Here is a 24,412-nt window from a genome sequence, read left to right on the forward strand (position 1 = left end):
ACACCCCTTCCCCACGAAGCCACGCCACTATGTATTTTTTCGCGCGCCTACGGCGCGCACTGCCCATGGGGTGGACTTGGATGGGATGGGGGGGGGGCCCCAAAGCATTTTGTGGCACCTGGGCCCACCGCTTGCTTGTTCCGCCACTGTACTGTGATATATATTTATAATGTTTTACGTTTACCCTACTCAGGGCCGGCTCTAGGCACGTTCGACTAGAGCGGCCGCGCGGGGCGCCACCCTTAATGGGCGCCGCGCGCTGGCGCCGCCATAGTCTTACCTGGAGCCGGCCCTGTACACTGCAGGCAGCTCTCCCCGCCGTCCCCGGCCTTTCAAAACTGTGCGCTGCGCTGCGCCGGCGTCTGACATCAGACGCCGCGCAGCGCGCACCAAGCGGCCGGGAACAGTCGGTGGCCCTCAGGCTCAACAGCAGCACGTCCCCTCCCAGCGTCGCCGCAGGTATGTTGGGATCGTCGGGGCCGGGCACTGGCACTGTGTGTGGGGGCACTGGCACTGTGTGGGGGCACTGGCACTATGTGGGGGCATTGGCACTGTGTGGGGGCATATCTGCACTGTGGGGGCACTGGCACTGTGTGGGCACTGGCACAGTGTGGGGGCATATCTGTCGCTGTGGGGTCATATCTGCACTGTGGGGGCATTTATGAATCTTGCACTGTGGGGGCATTGGCACTATGTGGGGGCATTGGCACTGTGTGGGGGCATATCTGCACTGTGGGGGCACTGGCACTGTGTGGGGGCATATCTGCACTGTGGGGGCACTGGCACAGTGTGGGGGCATATCTGTCGCTGTGGGGTCATATCTGCACTGTGGGGGCATTTATGAATCTTGCACTGTGGGGGCATTTATGTATCTGGCACTGTGGGGGCATTTATCTGGCACTGTGGGGGGCATTCATTTATCTGGCACTGCGGGGGGGGCATTTATCTGTGCACTGTGAGGGGGCATTAATGTATCTGGCACTGTGGGGGCATTTCTGGCACTGTGGGGGCATATCTGCGCTGTGGGGGCATTTATGTATCTGCACTGTGGGGGCATGTATGTATCTGGCACTGTGGGGGCATGTATGTATCTGGCACTGTGGGGGCATGTATGTATCTGGCACTGTGGGGGTATTTATGTATCTGGCACTGTGGGGGTATATCTACACTGTGGGGGCACTTATTTATCTGGCACTGTGGGGGGCATTTATTTATCTGGCACTGTGGGGGCATATCTGGCACTGGGGCATATCTGGCACTGGGGCATATCTGGCACTGTGGGGGCATATCTGGCACTGTGGGGGCATATCTGGCACTGTGGGGGCATATCTGGCACTGTGGGCATTAATGTATCTGACACTGTGGGGGGCAATAATGCATCTGGCACTGGGGGCATTTATGCATCTGGCAATGTGTGGGCATTTATGTATCTGGCACTGGGGGCATTTATGTATCTGGCCCTGTGGGGGCATATCTGGCACTGTGGGGGCAATTTTATATATGGCACTGTGGGGACATATCTGGCACTGTGTGGGCATTTTTATATCTGGCACTGTGTGGGCACTTATGTATCTGGCACTCTGTGGCCATTTATGTAGCTGGCACTGCTGGGGGGGGGCATGTCGCGTGTAGCTGGCACTGCTGGGGAGCATGTCGCGTGTAGCTGGCACTGCTGGGGGGCATGTCGCGTGTAGCTGGCACTGCTGGGGGGCATGTCGCGTGTAGCTGGCACTGCTGGGGGGCATGTCGCGTGTAGCTGGCACTGCTGGGGGGCATGTCGCGTGTAGCTGGCACTGCTGGGGGGCATGTCGCGTGTAGCTGGCACTGCTGGGGGGCATGTCGCGTGTAGCTGGCACTGCTGGGGGGCATGTCGCGTGTAGCTGGCACTGCTGGGGGGCATGTCGCGTGTAGCTGGCACTGCTGGGGGGCATGTCGCGTGTAACTGGCACTGCTGGGGGGCATGTCGCGTGTAGCTGGCACTGCTGGGGGGCATGTCGCGTGTAGCTGGCACTGCTGGGGGGCATGTCGCGTGTAGCTGGCACTGCTGGGGGGCTTGTCGCGTGTAGCTGGCACTGCTGGGGGGCTTGTCGCGTGTAGCTGGCACTGCTGGGGGGCGTGTCATGTAGTGTTCCCGCTAGGCGTCTGTGGCTAGGCAATGTGTCTCAGTGCTGTGCCTGGCGCAAAGTGTATAGGAGGTTCTACCTGGTGCAGTGTGTATTAGCTGCACTACTGTGTGGTGTAATGCAAATTGCCACTATTATGTGGCCACGTACCTTCCCCACGAAGTAACTCCCCTTAATTTTTGCTGCGCGCCTTCGGCGCGCACTGTCCATTCTTTGACATATAGGTATGGGAACAACAAGCAGTATGTACATCATTTTGCCCTCCTAACTTAAAAATGTGCCCTCCCTGTGATCAGCACCATGCCCTAAAAAGTGAACACTATCATGTGTAGCTGGCATTGCTGCGGGGCATGTCATGTGTAGCTGGCACTGCTGCGGGGCATGTCATGTGTAGCTGGCACTGCTGCGGGGCATGTCGTGTATCTGGCACTATACTGGAGACATTGTGTGTAAGGAACACTACTGTGGCTATGTGTAAGGCTGCTAATTGTGTGAAAATATGTTTATAGTTTGATGATATGAAGTTATGAGGCCACGCCCACTTTTCCAGAGGCCACACCCACTTTTCCGGGAGCGCGCGCGCCTTCGGCGCGCGCATGGGGGGGGGGGCGCGCTTTTACATTTTCTCGCTCAGGGTGCTAGTAGGCCTGGAGCCGGCCCTGACCCTACTAAATTCTGTATGTTTTAACAGGGCATATGTGGTTTTCTTATGGTAGCAAATTAAAATAGATATTATATTTGTAGACACTATAGATTGGCAGAAATTAAAGGAGGAATTTAAGGGTCAATATAATGTAAATGTTTATAATACAAATTATATTTGATGGCACAACAGCAAATGTAGTTTAGTGCACCTTACTTTTTCAGTCTCACTTATCTTCTCCCCTGGCATTGCCCACTTTTGGATTTTTTCACTATTAAATTAGGAAATTTGTGCCTACAGAGGTCGGGTTACAATTTAATCCCATTAGCTTCATGTGATTTTGGTGCAAAACCCTGAATGTAATGGGATACCAAATATTTGTACTATACTGAAGTGTTTCAAAAGCTATTTCCTCCTAAAACTGAAACACATAAACATAAAATCTCACTACACCCTGCCCATCCCCAGGGGTGAATTTAGGGTGTCTGACAGAACATTATTGATCGCTTCCCCCATAATATCACTGCCCCATTCATGTTAGAGTCCCCCAACTGCCAAAGCTGCATGAACCTCATCCAACACCCTACTCCACCACCTCAATTTATTGATCATTGCCCCCTCCTCTCTCACCAATTATTTAAAAAAAAAAAAGAAGAACCATCTGGACGCTGGCCTAGCAGAGCTCTCAAGCAATTCAGCATGCCCCACCCCTAGGCAGGTGCATCCCCCGATAATGCACTAGTAGCGGCTACTTGCAAGGGATCCTCTCTCCTGCAGGAATAGCCCTATTTAAAATTGATTGGAGTTCTTAAAGTATTTCCCATTTGAGTTTCCCATTGACCAATATGGCAGTTTTTTTCTGTTATGGAAACTTTCAGAATTAGAGAAGATGACAGATGTAAGATTTTGTATTGTGATTTACCATGCTTCAGATAAAAAGTGAAATAATAATTGCACATGCAATCAAGATTATAGCTTAGTTTTGGGTAGAATTAATATTTTCATTTTATTTTCCCTTTTCATTTTATAGAAGTTACCTCATCTCCAATAGAAAAATGCAAAATGGATTTATAGTAATCATAACCATAATAGCAGTAACTATAAGCTCAACCTTGGGATGAAGCTATCAGTAAAGCCTTGCATGGAATAATAGATAATGACCACGTTGGAAATGTGTCCTGGAATAGAGGTGGAATATTATACACCACAAAGCTTACAGTATTTTAGTGTAGGAGGCCTTGATATTAATACAGCATAAGTGATGGCCTTTATGGAAAGTATTTTGTGCATGCATGCATATAGTGTCAACATAATATGCAGCACTGAGCAATCAGCGGGAACAGTTTGAATATATTGTGTGAATAACAAGACAGTACTGAACAATGAAACAGGAGGTAGAGGGCCCTGCTCACTAGAACTTATATAGTAACTTGTGTGAAGGACCTGATTTTCAAACCTCATTTAATGTGTACCATTGCTTGGGGATGGTCTGCCCTATTATTTATTATTATTTATTAACGGTTTCTTATATAGTGCAGCAAATTCTGTTGTGATTTATAGTTGGAGACTATAGTGATAGAAGAAAACTGGGTAATAAGAGACAGTCATAGAGGTAAGCTTACAGTCTATAGGTAAATAGGCATTGATATAGAAGGATAGGTGTTATCTATTGCATAATGGACCACCAGATTGCAAAGGTTCTTGATGGGCTGCATGATATGGTCACACAGCAATGCTGACATGGGGTAAGGAGAAAGGGAAATGGAGAAAAAGAGAATACTGTATGTGAGGATATGTGTGGACTGTACTTTGTAGATGTAATTGGATAGGAAAGATTATAAAGGTTACAGTATGTGGGCGGCAAGGGCATAGCTACCATAGGTGCAGGGAATGCAGCTGCTATGGGGCCCGAGTCATCTCTGGGGCCTGAGCCTTCCCCTACACCTAGTTTCTGAGCCCCAGCGCTGGCAGCTTTTACCTTACAAGTGTGCTACTGCACTGCATCCACACCTGCTCACCCAGCCGGCTCCGCCTCTCCTGAGTACTAACTAATGCTGGGAGGAGGCGTGGCTGAGTCTGCAGGGACATCCCTTGACCACGGCCAGGCCTCCTCCCAGCGTCTGTGAGGAGACACGATACGGAGCACACTGCTGACAAGTTTAAAAACAAATGGGGGCCCAATGGTGAGTGCTGCGGATAGTCCACTGGGGTAGGGGATCTTTCAGTAATCCACCTGGAGGGGAGGGGGGGGTGTGCATGGAATTATGCTATAGGGCCCCAACTGTTATAGCTACGCCCTGGTAGGCGGTTCTCGAATTTGGTAAGCTTGCCTGAAGAGGTGAGTTTTCAGGGAACGCTTAAAGGTTTGGAGAAAAGATGAGAGTCTTATGGGACATGAAAGGGCAATCCACAGAGTGGGTGCTGCCCCAAAAAAGTCCTGCAATCCTGAATGGGAGCGTATAATAAGTGTGGATGAGAGACATAGATCTTGTGAAGAGCAAACAGGTCAAGTTGGGAGATGTTTTGAGATAAGCGAAGAGATGTACATTGGTGTAGTTTGGTTAATGGCCTTGAGTGTGAGTAAAACTATTTATATTGAATACAGTAGAATACATGTAACCAATGGAGGGACTGACAGAGTGGATCTGCAGATGATGAACATCTAGCGAGGAAGATTAGCCTTACAGCTGCATTCAGAATGGATTGTAGTGGTGAGAGTCTCTTTTTGGTAAGACCAGTAAGCAGACTATTGCAAGAATCAATGCAGGAGATAATGAGAGCATGGATTAGAGTTTTTGCTGTGTCTTGTGTAAGGTGTGATCGTATTTTGGAAATGTTTTTTAGATGCATGTAACATGATTTGAGCAGATTGAATGTGGGGAACATAGGAAAGTTTGGAACCAAGGATGATACCTAGGCAGCGAGCTTGTGGGGTAGGAGTGATTGTCGAGTTCTCAACAGTGATAGAGATATCAGGTTGGTAACTATTATCCAGTGGAAATATAATTCTGTTTTGGAAATATTAAGTTTGAAGTGGGGAGATGTCATCCGAGATGAAACGGCAGAAAGGCATTCAGTGACACAGACCAATACAGATGGTAACAAATCTGGGGAGGATAGGTAGATTTAGTATGTTGGGGCCATGGCTACTCCTCTCAAGCATGCTTGAGCTTCCAGAGTGCCCAGGGAATGTTGCGATTAAATCTCACCCTACATTACCCCCACAGGTTTGCAACAAGATTTTCTTGACATTGTTACTTCCTTCTATCATTCTTTTGTAAAGGGTGTCTGCATGCATAGGTTCAGACACAAACTAATTAGCTGATTCTAGTTGAGGTTTACTCAAATAATTTGAGGCCGTATTTAAATGGGATAAGTTGAAGTTGTGTCTTTTGTCATTTCTTAATCAGTACATAAATAGTAGTGGACTAAAATCTTCAAGTATGATGGGTGTATCCCCTTGGATACATGTGGTGTCCAGCACATATGGGCAGCAAACAGAGCAATCTTAACGTATAGGCACACGAGGCAGCTGCCCAGGGCCCCACAATTCTAGTGGCCTTTGAGCAGGGGTGGGTGGTGGTCACTCAGTCAGAGTAGTGAGGCAGCATTCTCTACCTGCCTCCCAGTGTGCAGCCAGACAGTGAGTGGATGACAGCATGCTGATTGGTGGATGGCTGGAACTATTCACCAATCTGAGATTCACCGTACGGAAGCATGTGGGGCGATGGTGCAGGACCACAGGAGGGGTCATGTTATGGTTTTTTTTTTCATTATAGTTTTCCGTGAATGGGGCCCCAGTGCATTGCTTTGCCTAGGGACTACAATGCTGTTAAGATGGCCCTATCTGTAAGAAAAGATTAAAAAAAACAATGAAAGTGTACACTGTTTTCAAAGACTTTTATGATTTTAGATAAGGGTAAGATACTGCACTCAGCTATAAAAAGAAAATGTTCTTTGGACATTATTTCGCTGACATTCGTGACTACTACATGTAGTACAAGGATCGTCAAATGGTTTCTTCCTTGGTGATAGCATACTGTATGTTGGTAGGTTGTACCCTCAATCGATTTCTGTCCAAAATATTAATTTAGAAGAACACATGCTGTTACTGATGTATACTGTACAGAGAAAGCTACTGTAGTAATGGTAATGACCTTATGTAATACACGCACCTGTAATATGAGTAAATATCACATTGGATGTTTATTGATAATGTGTGGATATTAGAAATTGATGACACTCCAATATGTTGAAAAAAATACTATTTCAAAATGATCCCATACACGGAATTGAGCTTTTAAGGTAAAAAGACACATGCAAAGTCTCCAGTGCATAGTATATCCTTAACAATTAAATCAGTAAATAAAACCAATTATCAAAACAGGAAGAGATTAGAGTTTAGTCAAACTTTGCTCCCCACTAAAGTTACACTGTATTTAGCAGATCAGGTGTGCTACTCAGGGCTGTCATCAGGAAGTGTAGGACCCGGGACTGACAAAACAGGCAGGGCCCTCCCGGAGGCGAAAATAGACTGTGGTGCCCCCCTTTCCAAAGGAGGAAATAGACTGTGGTTCCCCAACCAGCTGGAGGGTGGGGAGGCAAAGGAGTTGGTAATAAGAGTAAGTAATCCTGCCAGTTGAGAAAAATCTCCAGCCACTTCCCCCAGTTCTTGGCCCATAGCCCAGTAACTCCACGTCAGTTCCCCCTCTCTGTCTGGACTGAGGACTGGAGTCCCAACAGGCCCACCCAGCAGGCGTGCCAGATAAAAACGCAGGAGTGACTGGTGAAACGTAGGTGTGGCTGGCCGAACGCAGGGCGTGTCTGACGTCAAAACAGGAACTAAATAGTCTGAAGTGATCGCTAGCTAGGAGTAGGTCTGGAGCTACTCTGAAGCTGCACAAAATGATTTTGTAGCCGCTCTGCGATCCTTTCGTTCGCACTTCTGCTAAGCTAAGATACACTCCCAGAGGGCGGCGGCGTAGCGTTTGCACGGCTGCTGAAAGCAGTTAGCGAGCGAACAACTCAGAATGAGGGCCATAGTTCTGTATGTCAGGCACTCCAATCTGTATAGAAAAAAAGTAGATTGCAATGGCGATGGCACCCACAGTCATACAAGAAACGTGATATTAAATGCTTCTACATTTTGGTTTTATTAAACGGTCATCAGGGATCCAAACATTAAAAAGGTCTTATCCTAGATGTGAATGTATGTGAAAATGTGCAAATGTATTCATGGTAAGACCTTTATATAGTCTGGATGCCTGACAACAGTTTTTTTAATAAAACCAACATGTAGAAGCATTTAATATCACGTTTCTTGTATGACTGTGAGTGCCACCATCGTTGCAATCTACTATATATATATATATAATTTTATATATATATATATATATATGCATATATATATATTGAGTATATATACTTACATTCATTCATTTATACATACATACACTAACACATACATACATACATACATACGTACTTACATACATACATACATACATACATACATATATACATAAACACACACAAACTTCATATGCAGTACATATTGTATATTTTATACATACCAGGGGCTGGGACTGGGAGGCAGGAGCAGATGGAAGGCACTGTGAGTGAGGACGGAGGGAGCGGCTGTGGCTAAGCATACACAGCCAGCAGCTCTCCCCAGACAGCCATTGCTCTCTGCTCTCTGCTGCTGCAACAGCTACAGTACGTGGTCGCAATTGCGGCTTTTACTGAGACGGAGGCACTGCTGTCCCCGTCTCAAAAATAAAAAAATTGTCTCATCAGGGGGGGGTTTCCAGGTCCTCTGAGCACCCCCGCGCGTGCAGCACTGCCTATATAATAAAAGGCTGACGCTGCTCCTCATCTCTGTGGGGGCGAATTCCAGTGTTTTGCACACAGATGGCCACTAGATGGTGCCTGACGGAGCAATTCAAGTGTTACTCCGTTTGGCGCGCGTTCATTCAGGGGTAATGAGGATATACTTTATTTATAGCATGAAACAATGAGAAGAAAATAACATGGAACACACGCAGTACACTGTAATATTTCCTAAGAAAACAGTTACACTTATCAGTAGAAATTCCATTCTTCTTGGTAATTGCACAAGCCAAAACTTAAATTCTCTAGCTTGAATATTAAGGTCTATTCTCTGTTTTCTACACATAAGATCACAAATTTAATTAAGCACAATCCTTTAGGCAAGTATGTAATTCCTTACAGAACAAGTACAGATGTTATCCTTACACTTACACATTCTCTTTCTTCCACAGTACGAAAAGCTCATTAAACAGAACTTTTATTGAGGTTGGCTACATTTATACATGCTAATTAGGTTACCTCTAAGGCACTTTTAGTTCAATGTAAACAAGCCTGAATTGTCTAGTCTGTCTCCTTAATGTAACCTTTCCATTCCCCTACTTAACCACTTAGTCACATGGGATGCTACTGCTGGTAGTGGTGCTTTTGCTGACTCAGCCGCATCCAATGCAACCGAGTCTGCAGCTCCGTCACCCCGTGACTTCTGTGGAGATCCATTTTGTTCATGCATTACATTTAAGTGCAAAGAGGGGAACTGAAATTCCGCTGAGCCGCCAGAGGGATCTAAGTCCACAGGGGCGAATCTCTGTCCACTAGGTGGGTGTTTGTGTTCAGGGGCGGATCCAGAAAAAAATTACAGGGGGGGCACCATAAGGGACGTGGCTTCGTTGGAATGGGCGTGGCTTCGTTGGAATGGGCGTGGTATTGCAGGAAAAGACTACCTTATACCCCAGTTTTGCAACCTGCACGCCCAGACGTTGGCCACCACAGAAAAGAAAAATAATCCTGATTCATGCCCCTTACATTATTTGTCATTTTTCCTCCTTATAGTAATGCCCAGTATACATTATTCCACATACTGCAATGGCCCTTAGACATTATTCCACACACAATAATGCACATGACACAATATGCACACACTGTAATGCCCCAGACACATTATGCCACACACCGTAATGCCTGTGACACATTATGACAGGAATCGCAATGCCCGTTATACATTATGCTACACACTGCACTGCCCCTGATACATTATAGCACATACAATGTCTGGGACACATTATGCCACACACTGCAATGACCTTGAGACATTATACCACAATGCCCGTGATATAGTATACCATACACCGTAATGCCTGTGACACATACCGCAATGCCCGTTATACCCTATGCCACACACCGCAATGCCCGTTATATATTATGCCACACTGTAATAACCCTGAGACATTATACCACATACCACAATGCCCGTGATATAGTATACCACACACCGTAATGCCTGACACATTATGACACACACCGCAATGTCCGTGATACATTATGCCACACACTGCAATGACCCTGAGACATTATACCACATATCACAATGCCAGCGATAGAGTATACCATACACCGTAATGCCTGCGACACATTATGACACACACCGCAATGTCCGTGATACATTATGCCACACACCGTAATGCCCATTACACATTAAGTCCTACAGTAAGGCTTCTAATTACTTTTCAAATACCTGCTCGTTGTCAGGGGTTTCATGCACTGGGTGTCATGCTCGTTGCCAGGGGTTTCATGCTCTTGGTTCCATGCACGGTGCCAGAGGTTTTCATGCTCAGGGTGTCATGCTCGTTGCCAGGGGTTTCATGCACTGGGTGTCATGCTCGTTGCCAGGGGTTTCATGCACTGGGTGTCATGCTCGTTGCCAGGGGTTTCATGCACTGGGTGTCATGCTCGTTGCTAGGAGGTAGTCCTTGTTGCTAGGGCTGTGCTCCCAGTGCCACATATGTCCCCAGTGCCAGATATTCCCCCACGGTGCCAGGTACTCACATGCCCCCAGTGCCAAATATAGCCCCCCCATGTGCCAGGTACACATATACCCCCAGTGCCAGATATTCCCCGACAGTGCCACATATGCCCCCAGTGCTATATATGCCCCCATTGCCACATATGCCCCAGTGCCAGATATTCCCCCCCCCAGTGCCACATATGCCCCCAGTGCCAGACAATGCCCCAGTGCCAGATATCCCTTCCCTGCCAGTTATTCCCCCCAGTGCCAGATATCCCCCCCCCAGTGCCACATATGCCCCCAGTGCCAGATATCCCCCCCCCCAGTGCCAGATATGCCCCCAGTGCCAGATATTCCCCCCAGTGCCATATATGTCCCCAGTGCCAGATATTCGCCCCCCCCCCCCTCCCTGCAAATATGCCCCCAGTGCCAGATATTCCCCCCCAGTGCGTCCCCCGTCCCCCCCCTTCCTCCGCCGCCGCCGCTGCTCCCCCCGCTCCCCTGCTGTTAGGAGGGACACGGAGGGCACAGTGCACGCCTCCCTGTATCCCTCCTGGGTCTCCGGCGGCCGCGGGTCACTGTAATAAAGGAAGTGCTCACGAACGACACTTCCTTTATGAGACCAGCGGCCGCCGGAGACACAGGAGGGACACAGGAGAGGCGTGCACTGTGCCCTCCGTGTCCCTCCTAACAGCAGGGGACGAAACGAGACCGCAGACTGACATGCGGACACTCGTCCGCATGTCAGTCTGCACTAAAAATGACAGGGGGGGCACGTGCCTTGGTGCCCCCCCCCTAAATCCGCCACTGTTTGTGTTAATGTTACATGTGGGGGGAGGGGGGAGCTGGATTGACAGACATAGAGATTTTACTGCCACTGGGGAGGCGTTTTTTTTTCTATAGGGACCTGTGGGCACGGGGTGGAGGGAGGGGGGGTCTAATACCACAGGGGCGGGGAGTGGTAACGACTGTCGGAAAAATGGCACTGTCATTGAATAGGTCGAATGCAAATTCAACCTATTTCTGGCAAAAAGTGCTGTTTTTTCCGACTGTCGGAAAAACCTGCACCAATTGAATAGACCCCAGTATCTGCAAATGGTAGCCCACAGGCTACAGTGGCTAACTCCATCTACACATTATGTTAGCTGCCAGGGTCAAGCTTTTCAATTTGTCATTTAAACAGCCCCCATAGAAAACTATGGGGGTTGCTTTTACAGTTGCAGTTGGGGGACCACAGCAGAAATCTACAATATCTGCTGCTGTCCCCTGTACATAAATACTGTGGATACTAAATAATCGTGGCTCGCCCCCCCCCCCCCCCCCCCCTCCCCGAAAACACCCATTTTTCTGCAAATACTGATTGATAAATGTCCCCTTAAAGTGTAAATTCTAATTACTATTGCTGAAAATAAATCCTCAGATTTTGCAGGAACATACTATCCTCTTCCATGTTTATAACTCTCTATAGATCAGTATCATCTACAGATATAGACACCATAATTAGTATGTGTTACAGAAAAAATCTGATTGCAGTAATAATGGCGCAGATATCCAATCAGTGTGCTTCATAGGAGTCAGACCACTGAATAGTTGAGAAGTGATCACCTGATCATTAATGCAAACTAACTGGTTACTTGCCAGCAACTCTCGTACCATTGTGGCTATTGAGGTGGCAAAAGGGCCTCCTGGGGCCTCTGTGACTACCCAGGACTACCTTCCTTTTTTGGATCCAGCTGTGCACAGGGTTTATGGAGCCAAAGACACCCCTCTTCTTAACCTGTAATTAGCTTCATTTTATAGGAGTATGAGGCTTACAAAGCAGAAGAAAACAATATTGCAGTATTTAGAAATTGGGATGAGATGTGAGGTGAAATAGTAGTGTAAAGAGTTTTTTTCTGTTTTATATGAAATGATTACATTTCTTTTAGATAGTATAAGAAGCCAAGTTAAGTTAATCAAATAATGTTTAGGAGCAGCTTTTGGATTGTATTGAAGACCATTTAGCCCAGTGGTCCCCAAAGTTTCTTGAATCATGGCGCCCTAGAGTATCAGCATTTGTTTCACGGCACCCCTAGGATAAAAGTTTATTATTGATATATTTGGAGAAAAAAATATTAAATAAGTAAATTGTGCCTACCAGTCATACTTAGGGTCATTTATGTGGTGGTGTACAGTTATGCTTCTGTTTGTCCACATGTTTTATGATTGGCAGTCACTAGCACTGGTTTTGCCTGTCACTTTGACCATAAATAATTTTATTTGATCCTTTACCACCAACCCAAGGCATCCACGGCACACAGAGGCAGATGTATTAACCTGGAGAAGGCATAAGGGAGTGATAAACCAGTGATAAGCACAAGGTGATAAATGGAACAGCCAATCAGCTCCTAACTATTCATTTACATATTGAACCTGATTGGCTGGTGCATTTATTACCTTGCATTTATCACTGGTTTATCACTTCCTTATGTCTTCTCCAGGTTAATACATCTGCCTCACAGTTTGAAAACCCCTGATTTAGCCTATAGTTTGGAGGATTTTGGGAGTATTGTTCTTAAACATCTTAGTGATATTTGGTGGACCCCTTTCTTTGAAAGTAAAGCATTCATAATCATAACCAGAAATAACGACACTGAGACTTGAATTTGGCAGAAAATTGCTAGCTATTTATTTGTCCCTAACCATTAGGAAACCTGTAATAAAAAGAGATTAATTTAATATGCCGCTCCATCTGGCATATGGTGGCGGCCCAAAAGAACGGCTCCTTAATCTAAATTAACTTAAATAACTCAATCCTATAAATTTACTAAAAGCTTACCATAAACCGGTAATAGGTGACAACTCAACCCCCACAGTGGCTACCCACCGCTCCTGGGTGCCCTGCCGCTGCCTTCCCGGATGGGTGGTCAAGCGGCCATAAGTCGATGGAGGTGAGTGCACCTAAACCACAACAAACTGTAAAACACTACAGTTTTCTCTACCATACGAAACTGCCGTTCTTTTCCGCCAATAAATAGCCAACGAAAACAGCCAACAACTTAGAGCCAAAGCACCACGTGCCACAATCTCCAACTACCAGGGCGGGAGGGAGGGAAACCAAATCACCAAGAGACTTAAAATGGCCTCGCCTTCCCTATATATATCAAGCCCTCCCCTTAAAGGCTGTACTTTCCTAACAGCTAGGTCCACCCCTCCCCAGATGTTTAACTCTTTTCTCTCCTATGCAGTCAATACTCTCTTCTAAACATCTTAGTGATATTTGGTGGACCCCTTTCTTTGAAAGTAAAGCATTCATAATCATAACCAGAAATAACGACACTGAGACTTGAATTTGGCAGAAAATTGCTAGCTATTTATTTGTCCCTAACCATTAGGAAACCTGTAATAAAAAGAGATTAATTTAATATGCCGCTCCATCTGGCATATGGTGGCGGCCCAAAAGAACGGCTCCTTAATCTAAATTAACTTAAATAACTCAATCCTATAAATTTACTAAAAGCTTACCATAAACCGGTAATAGGTGACAACTCAACCCCCACAGTGGCTACCCACCGCTCCTGGGTGCCCTGCCGCTGCCTTCCCGGATGGGTGGTCAAGCGGCCATAAATCGATGGAGGTGAGTGCACCTAAACCACAACAAACTGTAAAACACTACAGTTTTCTCTACCATACGAAACTGCCGTTCTTTTCCGCCAACAGCGAAAGACTCATCCCCAAAGTCTTTCGCACCGCCACCAGAAACCTACCCTAACTCCTGCAAAGCGAAACCTAGATCCTCCAGAAAAAACATCATCTCCTCCTCGGATAGATGTACTCCATCGCACCGGAAAAGGTGGCTGTCTCTGCACCGTATCCTCGGGTGGCGGACCACCCTACCCGCCGTGGGACAGCACCCACTGTGCCACAGCTCCTTACACCATTTTCCGGGCCTCATCAATCCGGCGACCATCCGCCACACCCCTCCAACACAAATCTCGGCACCATCATGGAAAAAACCAACACACAAATTGGTCCATTGCGCGGTCACACTTGCCAGATCCTGTATCATGGCCCACCGCAGCTCCAAGGATGTCCTCTTCCCCTAGTCGCTGCCCCCTAGATGGACAACGAAAACCTTAGGGACTCCATGCTTGCTGGCCTGACTCACTAACCTACTACTCAGCTCACCCCACATCATTCCGCGCCAGCCAAGCCATCTGACACCCTGTATTCCAAACAATGCCTGAGACCCTTCTGAGGCCACAAACCTGGCCGCCCAGTAAATGTAAGAGTGGCCAACCACCCAAATGGTCAAATTGACTTAAAACCATCCTGAAGGGAAAAAGAGGGGTAGGATTGATTACTAAGAGGCTTATTCATTGTTTATACTGAAGGATCTGCCAAAAAAGAAAACTTTATGACTCGCTGTTGCAGCAGTCACGGCCTAGCCGACTGCACCACTTTTCGTTGCCAATTTAGAAGTGCAATTAAAGACACAAAGGGGGAAAATCAAATAAAATTAAACGAAATAAAAACAGGGGGGGGGGGGGGGGGGTATAAAATGGGAAACACATGTAATAACTCAGCTGGAGGTGAAACGTAAAGACCTGCTGAGGGACTCTGATTAGACCAAATTAGCCGAATTATGGATTAGAATTCAGTCCGTCAAGTCAGGCAAAAAATCGCAAATAACTCCAGACCCCCGCTGCCGACTCATGCCAGCAACGGCGAGTAGCTAATCCCTGAGTAGGATAACAAACAAAAACAAAACAAAAGGGGTAACACCAACAGACGCACAACACCACAAATTCACAGAACTGTAACAGCATAATACATTGCGACTTTACGCAAAGCACCAAGCGCAAACCGACCTCTCATGCGACGGGGCGAATATATCGTCTATAACTCGCTGCTTTCCATCGCCCCACCGCCTGTATATCCGTTCTGGAGTAGCCCGCCGCAGCAGCCGACGTCACTGCGCCTATGCGAAAGGAGTGGGTACCAAAAGCAGTGGGTGGGAGGCCCAGGCCCGCCAAACAGCGACTCAGCATCCATTGAAACTGGTATTTCGTGACTGGCAGCCCATCATAATGCAACAGCCCAGACCCCTCCTTAACGGGTCGCACCCCCACGTATTGCAGTGCCAGCCTCACCGGGCAACGCTCTCTTCCAGCGCTGATACCATTGTAACCCAGCGCCCTCTCCCCACCTGATCCGTCTTGGAGCGTCGTAACCTGCACAGCCAGGACCTCTCACCCACTACCAAGTCCTCGACCAGCAAACGCGAATCTGCTCTCTTGGAAGGCGCTAACAACTCAGAAAATCGAAAGGCTCCGTGGAAAGCCATCGAGAACGCCAAACTAAACAAAAGCGTCTCAAACCTGGACGACTCAACTCGCCCTCCGGCCATTATTACGGCCGGCAACAAAGCCGCATCGATGGCCGCCTCCTATCTGGTGGCGACGGCGCAACTCGCGCCCACCCTTTCACTGCCTTCCGCAGAACTTCGCTTTTCGTTACGTCAGGGACGCCTCGCAGCTTGCAGAAAAAGAAATGCCTGCCAAGTACCGAGAAACCACTGCTCGTGACCTGTCGGAGACGTAGCGCTGCCACCTAACAGAAAGCAACAGCCGATGCCTGCTCTTACCTTGATGTTGCCGCCCCCGGACAAACTCCTCCCACTCACTCCAAGCCTGTCCGTACACCTTGCGCGTGTCCGGCGCGATTGACCGCAACGCTAAACCCTTCAGTCCGGTACGGTCACCTGCCAAACATAACCGGGACAGTGAAAACCTTGCTCTTCGGCCTTGGGAGCCAAACCCCCGAAATCTCTCCCACTGTCCACGCGACAACGCGTCTGCGATTTCGTTTTCCAACCCGAGCACGTGCTGCGTCCGGAACTATAGGTTCTTACGCAAGCAAGTGAAAAGCAGTTGTACAAGAACCCGTAGTACCACCAGCGATTTCGCCCTTTGGTTATTAATCGCATGTACCACGGCCAGATTAACTCCCTGAACACTATGCTGCGGTTAGCCAACCGATCGCCCCAAACTTCCAGCGCCACCATAATGGGAAAAAAGCTCCAGCAGCACCAGATCCTTTTTAAGACCTTCGCTATGCCACTTCGCCGGCCAAGATGCCGCACACCACGATCCCTACAGAAGACAGCCGAATCCAGAGGAACCCGCAGCATTGGTAAAAAACTGCAAACTCTCGCTGTCAATGGCTGGCGCTTGCCATATGCTCACCCCGTTGAATTCCTCCAGGAATGAAGCCCAAACGGCCAAATCCCTTTTTAACTCAGAGGACAAACGAACGAAATGATGCGGCCTGGCACACCCCGCTGCAGCTCTGTCGAGCTTCCTGCAGAAAACCCTGCCCATCGGTATCACCCGACAAGCAAAGTTCAGCATGCCCCGCACGGACTGAGCCTGCCGCAGCGTGACTTTACGCGAGCCGTTGAAACGGCGAATAGTTTCGCGGAGCTTTGACACTTCGTCCTGGGGCGGGCTACACTCTCCCGCCACGGTGTCAATTTCATTCCCCCAAAATTGATAGACAGGATGCCGCAGTAATCTAAAAGCTGACTCAACATCGATCTTAGCCATGAGGGCCCCGCTCCCGTAGCTGCGGACCATACCTAGCGTCTCGTCGAACGACTGATACACCACCGAGCAATGAGCCGGTGGTATGGCGTCGCTGACCGACGCTCGTGGCGGGTAAGAAAAATGCTGAATCAGCCGAAAGGCGCCCGGAGTCTTCTTTGGCACCACCCGAACCGGGGAGATGACCAAGTCATCCACCGGGATTGACTTAAACGGCCCCTCCATCCTGCTCAACCTGAGCTCCCTATCCACTTTTCCCGCAACACCATCGGCGAAGCTCGGGCGGATTGAAGGTTCTGTGCGCACGCACGGACATCTCGCTTGCAACAGGCAAGCGGAACCCGAACTTAAAAACATCTAACCAAAAATTTGCATCCCGTTTATTAGGATAAAGAAGACCCAACCATTTACCCATAGTTTCCAACTTAACTGGCGCTGGTGCCCTGCTGAGCGGTCCCGCTCGCGGCCTGCTTAGGGTAGGGTTGTTTCCCCCGATTGCCCTGTCGTCCCCCTTTGGAACGAGAGGAGGCTGGTTGGGTTCCACCGCCCTGCTGGCAAGAGTGGCGAAAACGGCACTGTTTGTCAATGAACATGCTCCGCTGTTAAAAGCGAAGCATTTCCCCCGAGGGGCAGACCGCCCGCCCATGCGAACGGCCAATCCGCCTGTTTTGGCAAATGCCCCGTCCGCGCCCGCTCCCTGCGCTGACGACCCCCCGCGGCGCCCCCCCGTACCCTGTTCCTGGGTCTCGTCCTCCCGCTGGGATGCCCGGGTCACTTTGAGACAGACCTCCAGGTCTTTGAACGCGAAGTCCATGACCCGTAACCTGTCCTGCTTCTCCCGAAACTCTTGGTCATATCGCCGCCATTCCGAACCCCAGGATGTGCGCTGCATGTCGTGCACTAGATGAAGGTACCGGGTGATATTCACGTGCTCTTCCGGCCTGTCCTCCAAATAGCAAGCCGCAAACACCCCAATCCGGCCAGCCATTTATCAAAAGACCTGGAAGCTTCCGCCCCCATGCCCTTTGTAGCGGCCGCCGCTTTGTAATCCTTCTTCATGGCCTTAGTCAAACCAAATAGTCTACAAAGTCACCCCTACGTATCTGTTTGCGGCAGCTATCTCGCAGGCCCCGCGTCACTGCCGTATACCCGCAGCGCACTACCCCCGGAAGATCTCGCCTCTTCTTCGCCCTACGCTCCTCTTCCCACATTCGCCTGCCGCTTACGCCTCTTCTGCTGCTTTGCCGCCCTTTTGGCAAGTTTCTCAGTCTCCTTCCGTGTCCTAGCAGTACTATCAGCGTCGGACGTCTGCGATGCCCAAGAGGAGGATGAGGAGGGGGATGAAGAGTTACGCGAACTCGAGCTCGCGGCGGAATTTGATAAAGACTGTCCCAACTCACCGGATGCCGTCGACCTCTCCGACCCGGATTCTTCGTCGTCATCCTTCCAATCATCGTCAATCACGAAGTCTGCCAAATCCCTGTCACCTCGGTCCTCTGTGGAAGATAAAACAAAAAAGGGGGGGGGGGGGCGGCCCCCACCTGCGGCGCACGCCGGGCACCCCGCGTGGAATACGCAGCGACCGTGCTCCCCTGCCGTAACCGGTCTGATCCTAGCTTATAAATGAATATATATATAAATCTCGCAGCCTTTTTCTAGTGCTGCATGCGTGATTTTGCGATTCACCTGGAGATTCCATCTGCCAAGTCCTTTGCCATGACCTATGCGGAGCACTGTTTCCAGGTGTAGGGTCCTTGCTTTAGACATGTTGGTTAAAACCCCGTACCAGGGTATTTCACAGCACTGCCACCCTTTTAACTAGGAAGAGAAAGGCTGTGAGTGATGACGGAGCAAGGCTATCGGATCCGGCTGGAATTACTGTTCTCTTCTTTACATAGAATCCAGAACATGAGAAATGTATATATATAAATAAATGGGGGAAAAACGTTTAAACCACCAGCCGACATGCCGATATACACCCTTAACTGTAACTCAGCTACGCGGTAGAGTTGGTATCCGCTTGCTTCGTTGTATTCCTTTCAGGATCTTTATAATAGAAGTCCTTTGGACATACAATAGTCCAAAGGATTATTTTGTAAAGTAGATCCTCACATTTCTGCATATACTTTTTCGCCATTAGAGGGAGCTATTGGCACACATAAAACATCCCTCTGATCTATACAGGGGGGGGGGGGGCTATCCCTTCCCCGTAAATGGCGCTCGTTTGGGATATTTAAGATAGCTGACTATTAAGACCTTTTTAATAATTCTAACCATATGGGGAGGCGCGCTATTGTACTGAGCGGCCTCTCCCCCACACAAAGCTGAGGAGAACTTCTCCTACAGCCGCCCGGAAACACTGCGGCGTCTCTGGTGTGCGCATGCGCTACGAGACCGTTTCACACCAAGTCCCGTAGCGGCGCCATACAGTGTCTCCCCGCACGCTGGTAATGTCCCGGACGCGGCTCTCCCCCTGGCCGCTGGTGATTAGCACCCATTCAGTGCCTGCCCGCAGCTGAGTAAATCTCCTCAGCTGCGTGCTCACTGCCGGGTCTCTCCCCTGCTCCCCGCCTCCGGCGGCTGAGGGCATGTGCACCGCCGCACGGCATTGGGATCTCCCGCTGGCTGGGCGCGCTGGGACCGCTCGATCAGGTCCCGCAGGGCGCCTCCCTGTTAGGGGAAACTTTGCGGGAGGGATCCCGGCCGCCTCACAGCGGTGTGTCCGCTGCGATACAGAGGGGAGGGGGAAACTGACCACAATAAATGGTTTCTAAAACCTGTCATATGCAGGAAGCTGTGCTAACTGGCCCTTAATACAACCAGTACTCACAGCCAGATGATTTGCAGAGGATCGCCTGTGCCTCTCCCAGTGATGCAGATCCCTTCAAAAGGGGATCTTTGTCTCCTCTGCATTATCAGGCTTTGTCCCCCTTTTCCTAGGGAGACGCAGCACTGTCTTGCATAAAACCAAATCACCAAGAGACTTAAAATGGCCTCGCCTTCCCTATATATATCAAGCCCTCCCCTTAAAGGCTGTACTTTCCTAACAGCTAGGTCCACCCCTCCCCAGATGTTTAACTCTTTTCTCTCCTATGCAGTCAATACTCTCTTCTTCTTGGCAGAAGCTACAGTTTTTGGTATATTCAGGAGCTCCTGGGGCAGTTTTTCAAATACTACATACACTCCTACCATGTCCGAAAAAGTCATAGATGCGGGAAAAGTAACAAGCAAACTTGGAAACCTTAAAAACAATAGCCTCTGTGGATGTCATATCATGTCTAATCTTTGCAGATAATTATGCGTTTCAGACCACACATTAATTTGACATCACCTAACAGGCCAAGATCCAATTACTTATTAACATGATAAACTGTTTTGCTGCTTTCTAACAATGATAGCGTATGGTTATGGTTTTATATAGATTAAAACCGTATAAGACCGTATAAAAAATCAAGTTATATTAATGTCCGTAGAATGTACTTTATGCAGTAAATGGCAGTGTTTCCCAAATCCAGTACTCAGGGAACCCTAACAGTACATGGAATAGTACATGTTTTCCAGACCTCCTCACAGAATCACTAGTGATGTCTTTCAAAATGTGTCTGTCAGTAATTAATACACGTGCTCTAGCAAGGTGATATGAAAAAGCTGCTCTGTTAGGGTGCACTGAGGACTGGATTTGGGAAACATTGCTAAAAAAGTGTATAGGTTATCATATTTAATGTTCCAATATATAATATATATGTGTCTTTCCTTTCTCCTTTCACATAAAATTATCTTTGTATACATAAATGTAATGGTTTTACAGTTATATGAAATACAAGCAGACCTACGATATAAATCACATAGTAGACATGTGTCTTGATACAAGCCGCAATAAATCTAGGATTGACCCTGTTCAGGAATTATTTCAATTACTTCCTTGTTGGCTCACTAAACAGCTTTAGTTATGGTTCAGCGGCACAGATTATCCCAAACACACAATGAATTAGAAAATCATTTTCAAAACTGTAAAATTGTTGCTTTAAAAGACTACTAGAAATTTGCTCGTGGATTGGTGGCAAAATAACAAAATTTACACGGTTATATATATTTTTTGTTTTACTAATGCTAATTTCTCTCCACCATTAAACCATTTCTAACTTATATGTCATGTTCTGTTCTGGCAGCGTGTGGGAGATCATTGGACAACAGGGTGGTGGTCTCTCTGTCCTGAGAACGTTCCGTCTCATGAGGGTCTTGAAATTAGTAAGATTTATGCCAGCACTGCAGCGCCAACTTGTGGTACTAATGAAAACAATGGATAATGTGGCCACCTTCTGCATGTTACTGATGCTTTTCATCTTCATCTTCAGGTAGGCACTCACCCATTTTACTGTGATACAGCCCGAAAAGGCTGCACATTAACAAGATGTATAGATTTCATTAACTGAAATTGTAAAGATAAGAATGAATAGTCGCACACAGGGCCTCACTCAGAGACAGTGGCGTAAGTTCATCCCAGTTGCCCGGAGGCAAGATACATATTGGTGCCCCTTGCCCTAACTATATGAAGCTACTTAAAATTGTCAGTTCAAAACCATTGCAACTAGGCAGATCTATGTAGTATCCAGCCACACACTACACAGATCTGCTCAGTCACTCACACTGCTGATTATTTCTCTGACAATTATTTTACAAGTATCGTACCCAGGATTAGAACCCACAACCTATTACACTGGAAACACGGACCTTACTAATGGAGCTATTTGCTCATGTATAGGAAGCATGAGAATCCTAACTATATGAAGTTACGTGTAATTGTAAGAGAAGTAACTTCATGTAGTTAGAATTCTCATGCTTCCTATACAGGAGCAAATAGCTTCATCAGTAAGGTGTCTGCTTCCAGTGTAATAGGTCATGGATTCTTATCATGTGTATGACACTTGGAAAATGTCTATCTATAATAAAGAGAGTGTGGTGTAAGATGCAGGGAGAAAGAGATAGCAGCAGCCATTAATTAACTTAACTCAATGGTGTCACTGAACACATGGGGAGAGCTACAAAGAAGGAGCCCGGTGGAAGCCGACTCCGTTGCCTCCCACAGTTACGCCTCTGCTCAGAGATGTACGCACATATATTTGTAGTTGCCGTCCCGTGCACAGTGGCTGTGTGGTACTATGCAAATGTTGCAGCCATCGGATAGTTACAGGAAGGATCTGAGATTCACTGCTTGTGTAGGAAGACGCAACCATTGGACACACTTTGGTCAATCATCGACCTCCTGAGTAACTTAAAGTAGCAGTCGGAAATAAGATGCCGGAGCCATGTTTACTGCGTACAGGATCACAGTTGCAAGCTGTAACATGGACCCGCAATATGCTGCAACACGCCTGCATTTGAGTGGCCACTCCCCGTTACCGCCAACAAACGCTTCCTGACTGTCAATCACTTTGCAAATAAATTTTCACTGCGACTGCCACAAGAGCATCACCATTAGCGTATCTATAATAGGTGCATTGTGTGCGGTGCGCACAGGCCCCTGGGTACAGGGGGCCCACACCGCAGACACTGCAACCATGTTTAATCACTTACTTTTCCAGTGTCCCACATCAGCACTGCAGCCGTGGCAAAAATCAACAGGAAAATGGCGGATGCCATGTTTCCAGAGACATGAGCATGTGCAGTACAGAGAAGGGGGCCCATACGAAGTCTGCACACAGGACCCCTTCTCTGTTGATCCGACAATGACCATCACAGCACATGTGCAGTACTTCTTAAACACATGCACAGTACTATTTAAGCCGCATACATTACACACGGAGCTATTTCACGTCCAATGTGGACTATATAATCCATATCGCACGGAAACATAGTGCATATAAACTTGCGATGCCGATATGCGGTCCCGTGGGATCGGCATCGCAAGAAAATATAGTGGGTGTAGGTGGGCCGATACTGAGTACGAGCACCACATACCGACCTCCGGGCACCCCATTGCACCGTGTGTATGCGCCATTTGACACATGCACAGTACTACGTAAACACATGCACAGTTAATCACATTCACAGTACAACTTAGACACATGCGCAGTACCATTTAGACATATGCGCAGTCGCCAAGATACCCTCCACTCCACTGAGTCAAGCCTAGAACATAGAGAGTATATGCTGCCACTTTTCAGTGCATGACATTGTGTGCATTTGGATGCGTTTACAATGCGATTCTCATAATTTTCATACCTCTTGGTACTTCATACAGTATGTTTGTAAATACAGTATAATGATTAATGACCAACAAACATAAACTTTTTTCACACTACTGAATGAGAAACAGGATTTCCCAGTATACTGTAACTTCAATACTTTATCAGTAAATCTGGTTGGAACAAAAGTGCATTAAGTAAGTTACTTGATCTGTCCAGGGTTTACATTAAAGTCAGTGCTGGTAGTACCAGGGCGGTATGTGGAGGAATATTTTTCAGATTACCTACAGTATATGCAATGGCGGCTCCAGAGGGGGGCTGCACCGCAGTCCAACATTCAAATAGGAGAGCCACACCAGGTGGGGCTGCACCGCAGTCCAACATTCAAGTAGGGGAGCCACACTGACTGCCACCCCAAAAATTTCTGTCCGAGACTCACTGGCAGTTGGTGCGGCTCCCCCTATTTGAATTTTGGACTGCGCAGCAGCACCCCTCTGTGACTGTCACTGCCTATATGGCATTCCCCTATATACTGTACCTCCTGGGGAATGCAGCAGTAGTAATGTATTAAGGTGTGCTTTACACCTTTGAGTACACATACTACAATCATGAATGGTCTTTTAACAACCTACTTGAAAATGTATCATACGGTATTGTCTTCTAATGCGAGTTGCCACTTTAATGGAACATAATAACTTGTGCCAAGTCTCTTTTATAAATGTGGGTTAGAAATTCCCAACAAACTCCTGTTGGGTTGTTTATTTAACTAAAGGCCCACACACACTAGGCGATTTTGAGCTCAAAGTAGCTCACATTTCGCCTAGTGTGTATGGGCGGGCGATGAGCGCTGATGCGTGCTCCCAGCCTCCCACATGATCATCTGCCTTTTTTACCGGCCGTGTGAACCACTTTCCGCAGTCTCCTACTGTTGTGGCTCACCCCCGTGAAAATCGCTGGGCTGGGAGAAAATCGCTTAGTGTGTATGCACTGTGCGATTTTCTGGCCAGCGATTTTCACATAATCTCTCTGCATATACACTGGGCAAA

General features: G+C 47.7%; 1 protein-coding gene across 4 annotated transcripts in view; it reads left to right on the forward strand.

The window, feature by feature from the left end:
• CACNA1G (calcium voltage-gated channel subunit alpha1 G) overlaps positions 1–24,412 on the forward strand; it is a 281,486-nt gene that overhangs the window by 113,651 nt on the left and 143,423 nt on the right. For all 4 annotated transcript variants that reach the window (XM_063960705.1, XM_063960707.1, XM_063960706.1 and 1 more), the window contains exon 10: positions 21,351–21,536. In XM_063960705.1, the coding sequence (XP_063816775.1) occupies positions 21,351–21,536 (186 nt within the window). The remainder of the gene's footprint in view (positions 1–21,350; positions 21,537–24,412) is intronic.

This window comes from Pseudophryne corroboree, chromosome 3, assembly GCF_028390025.1.
Source record: "Pseudophryne corroboree isolate aPseCor3 chromosome 3, aPseCor3.hap2, whole genome shotgun sequence".
Lineage (NCBI taxonomy): Eukaryota > Metazoa > Chordata > Amphibia > Anura > Myobatrachidae > Pseudophryne > Pseudophryne corroboree.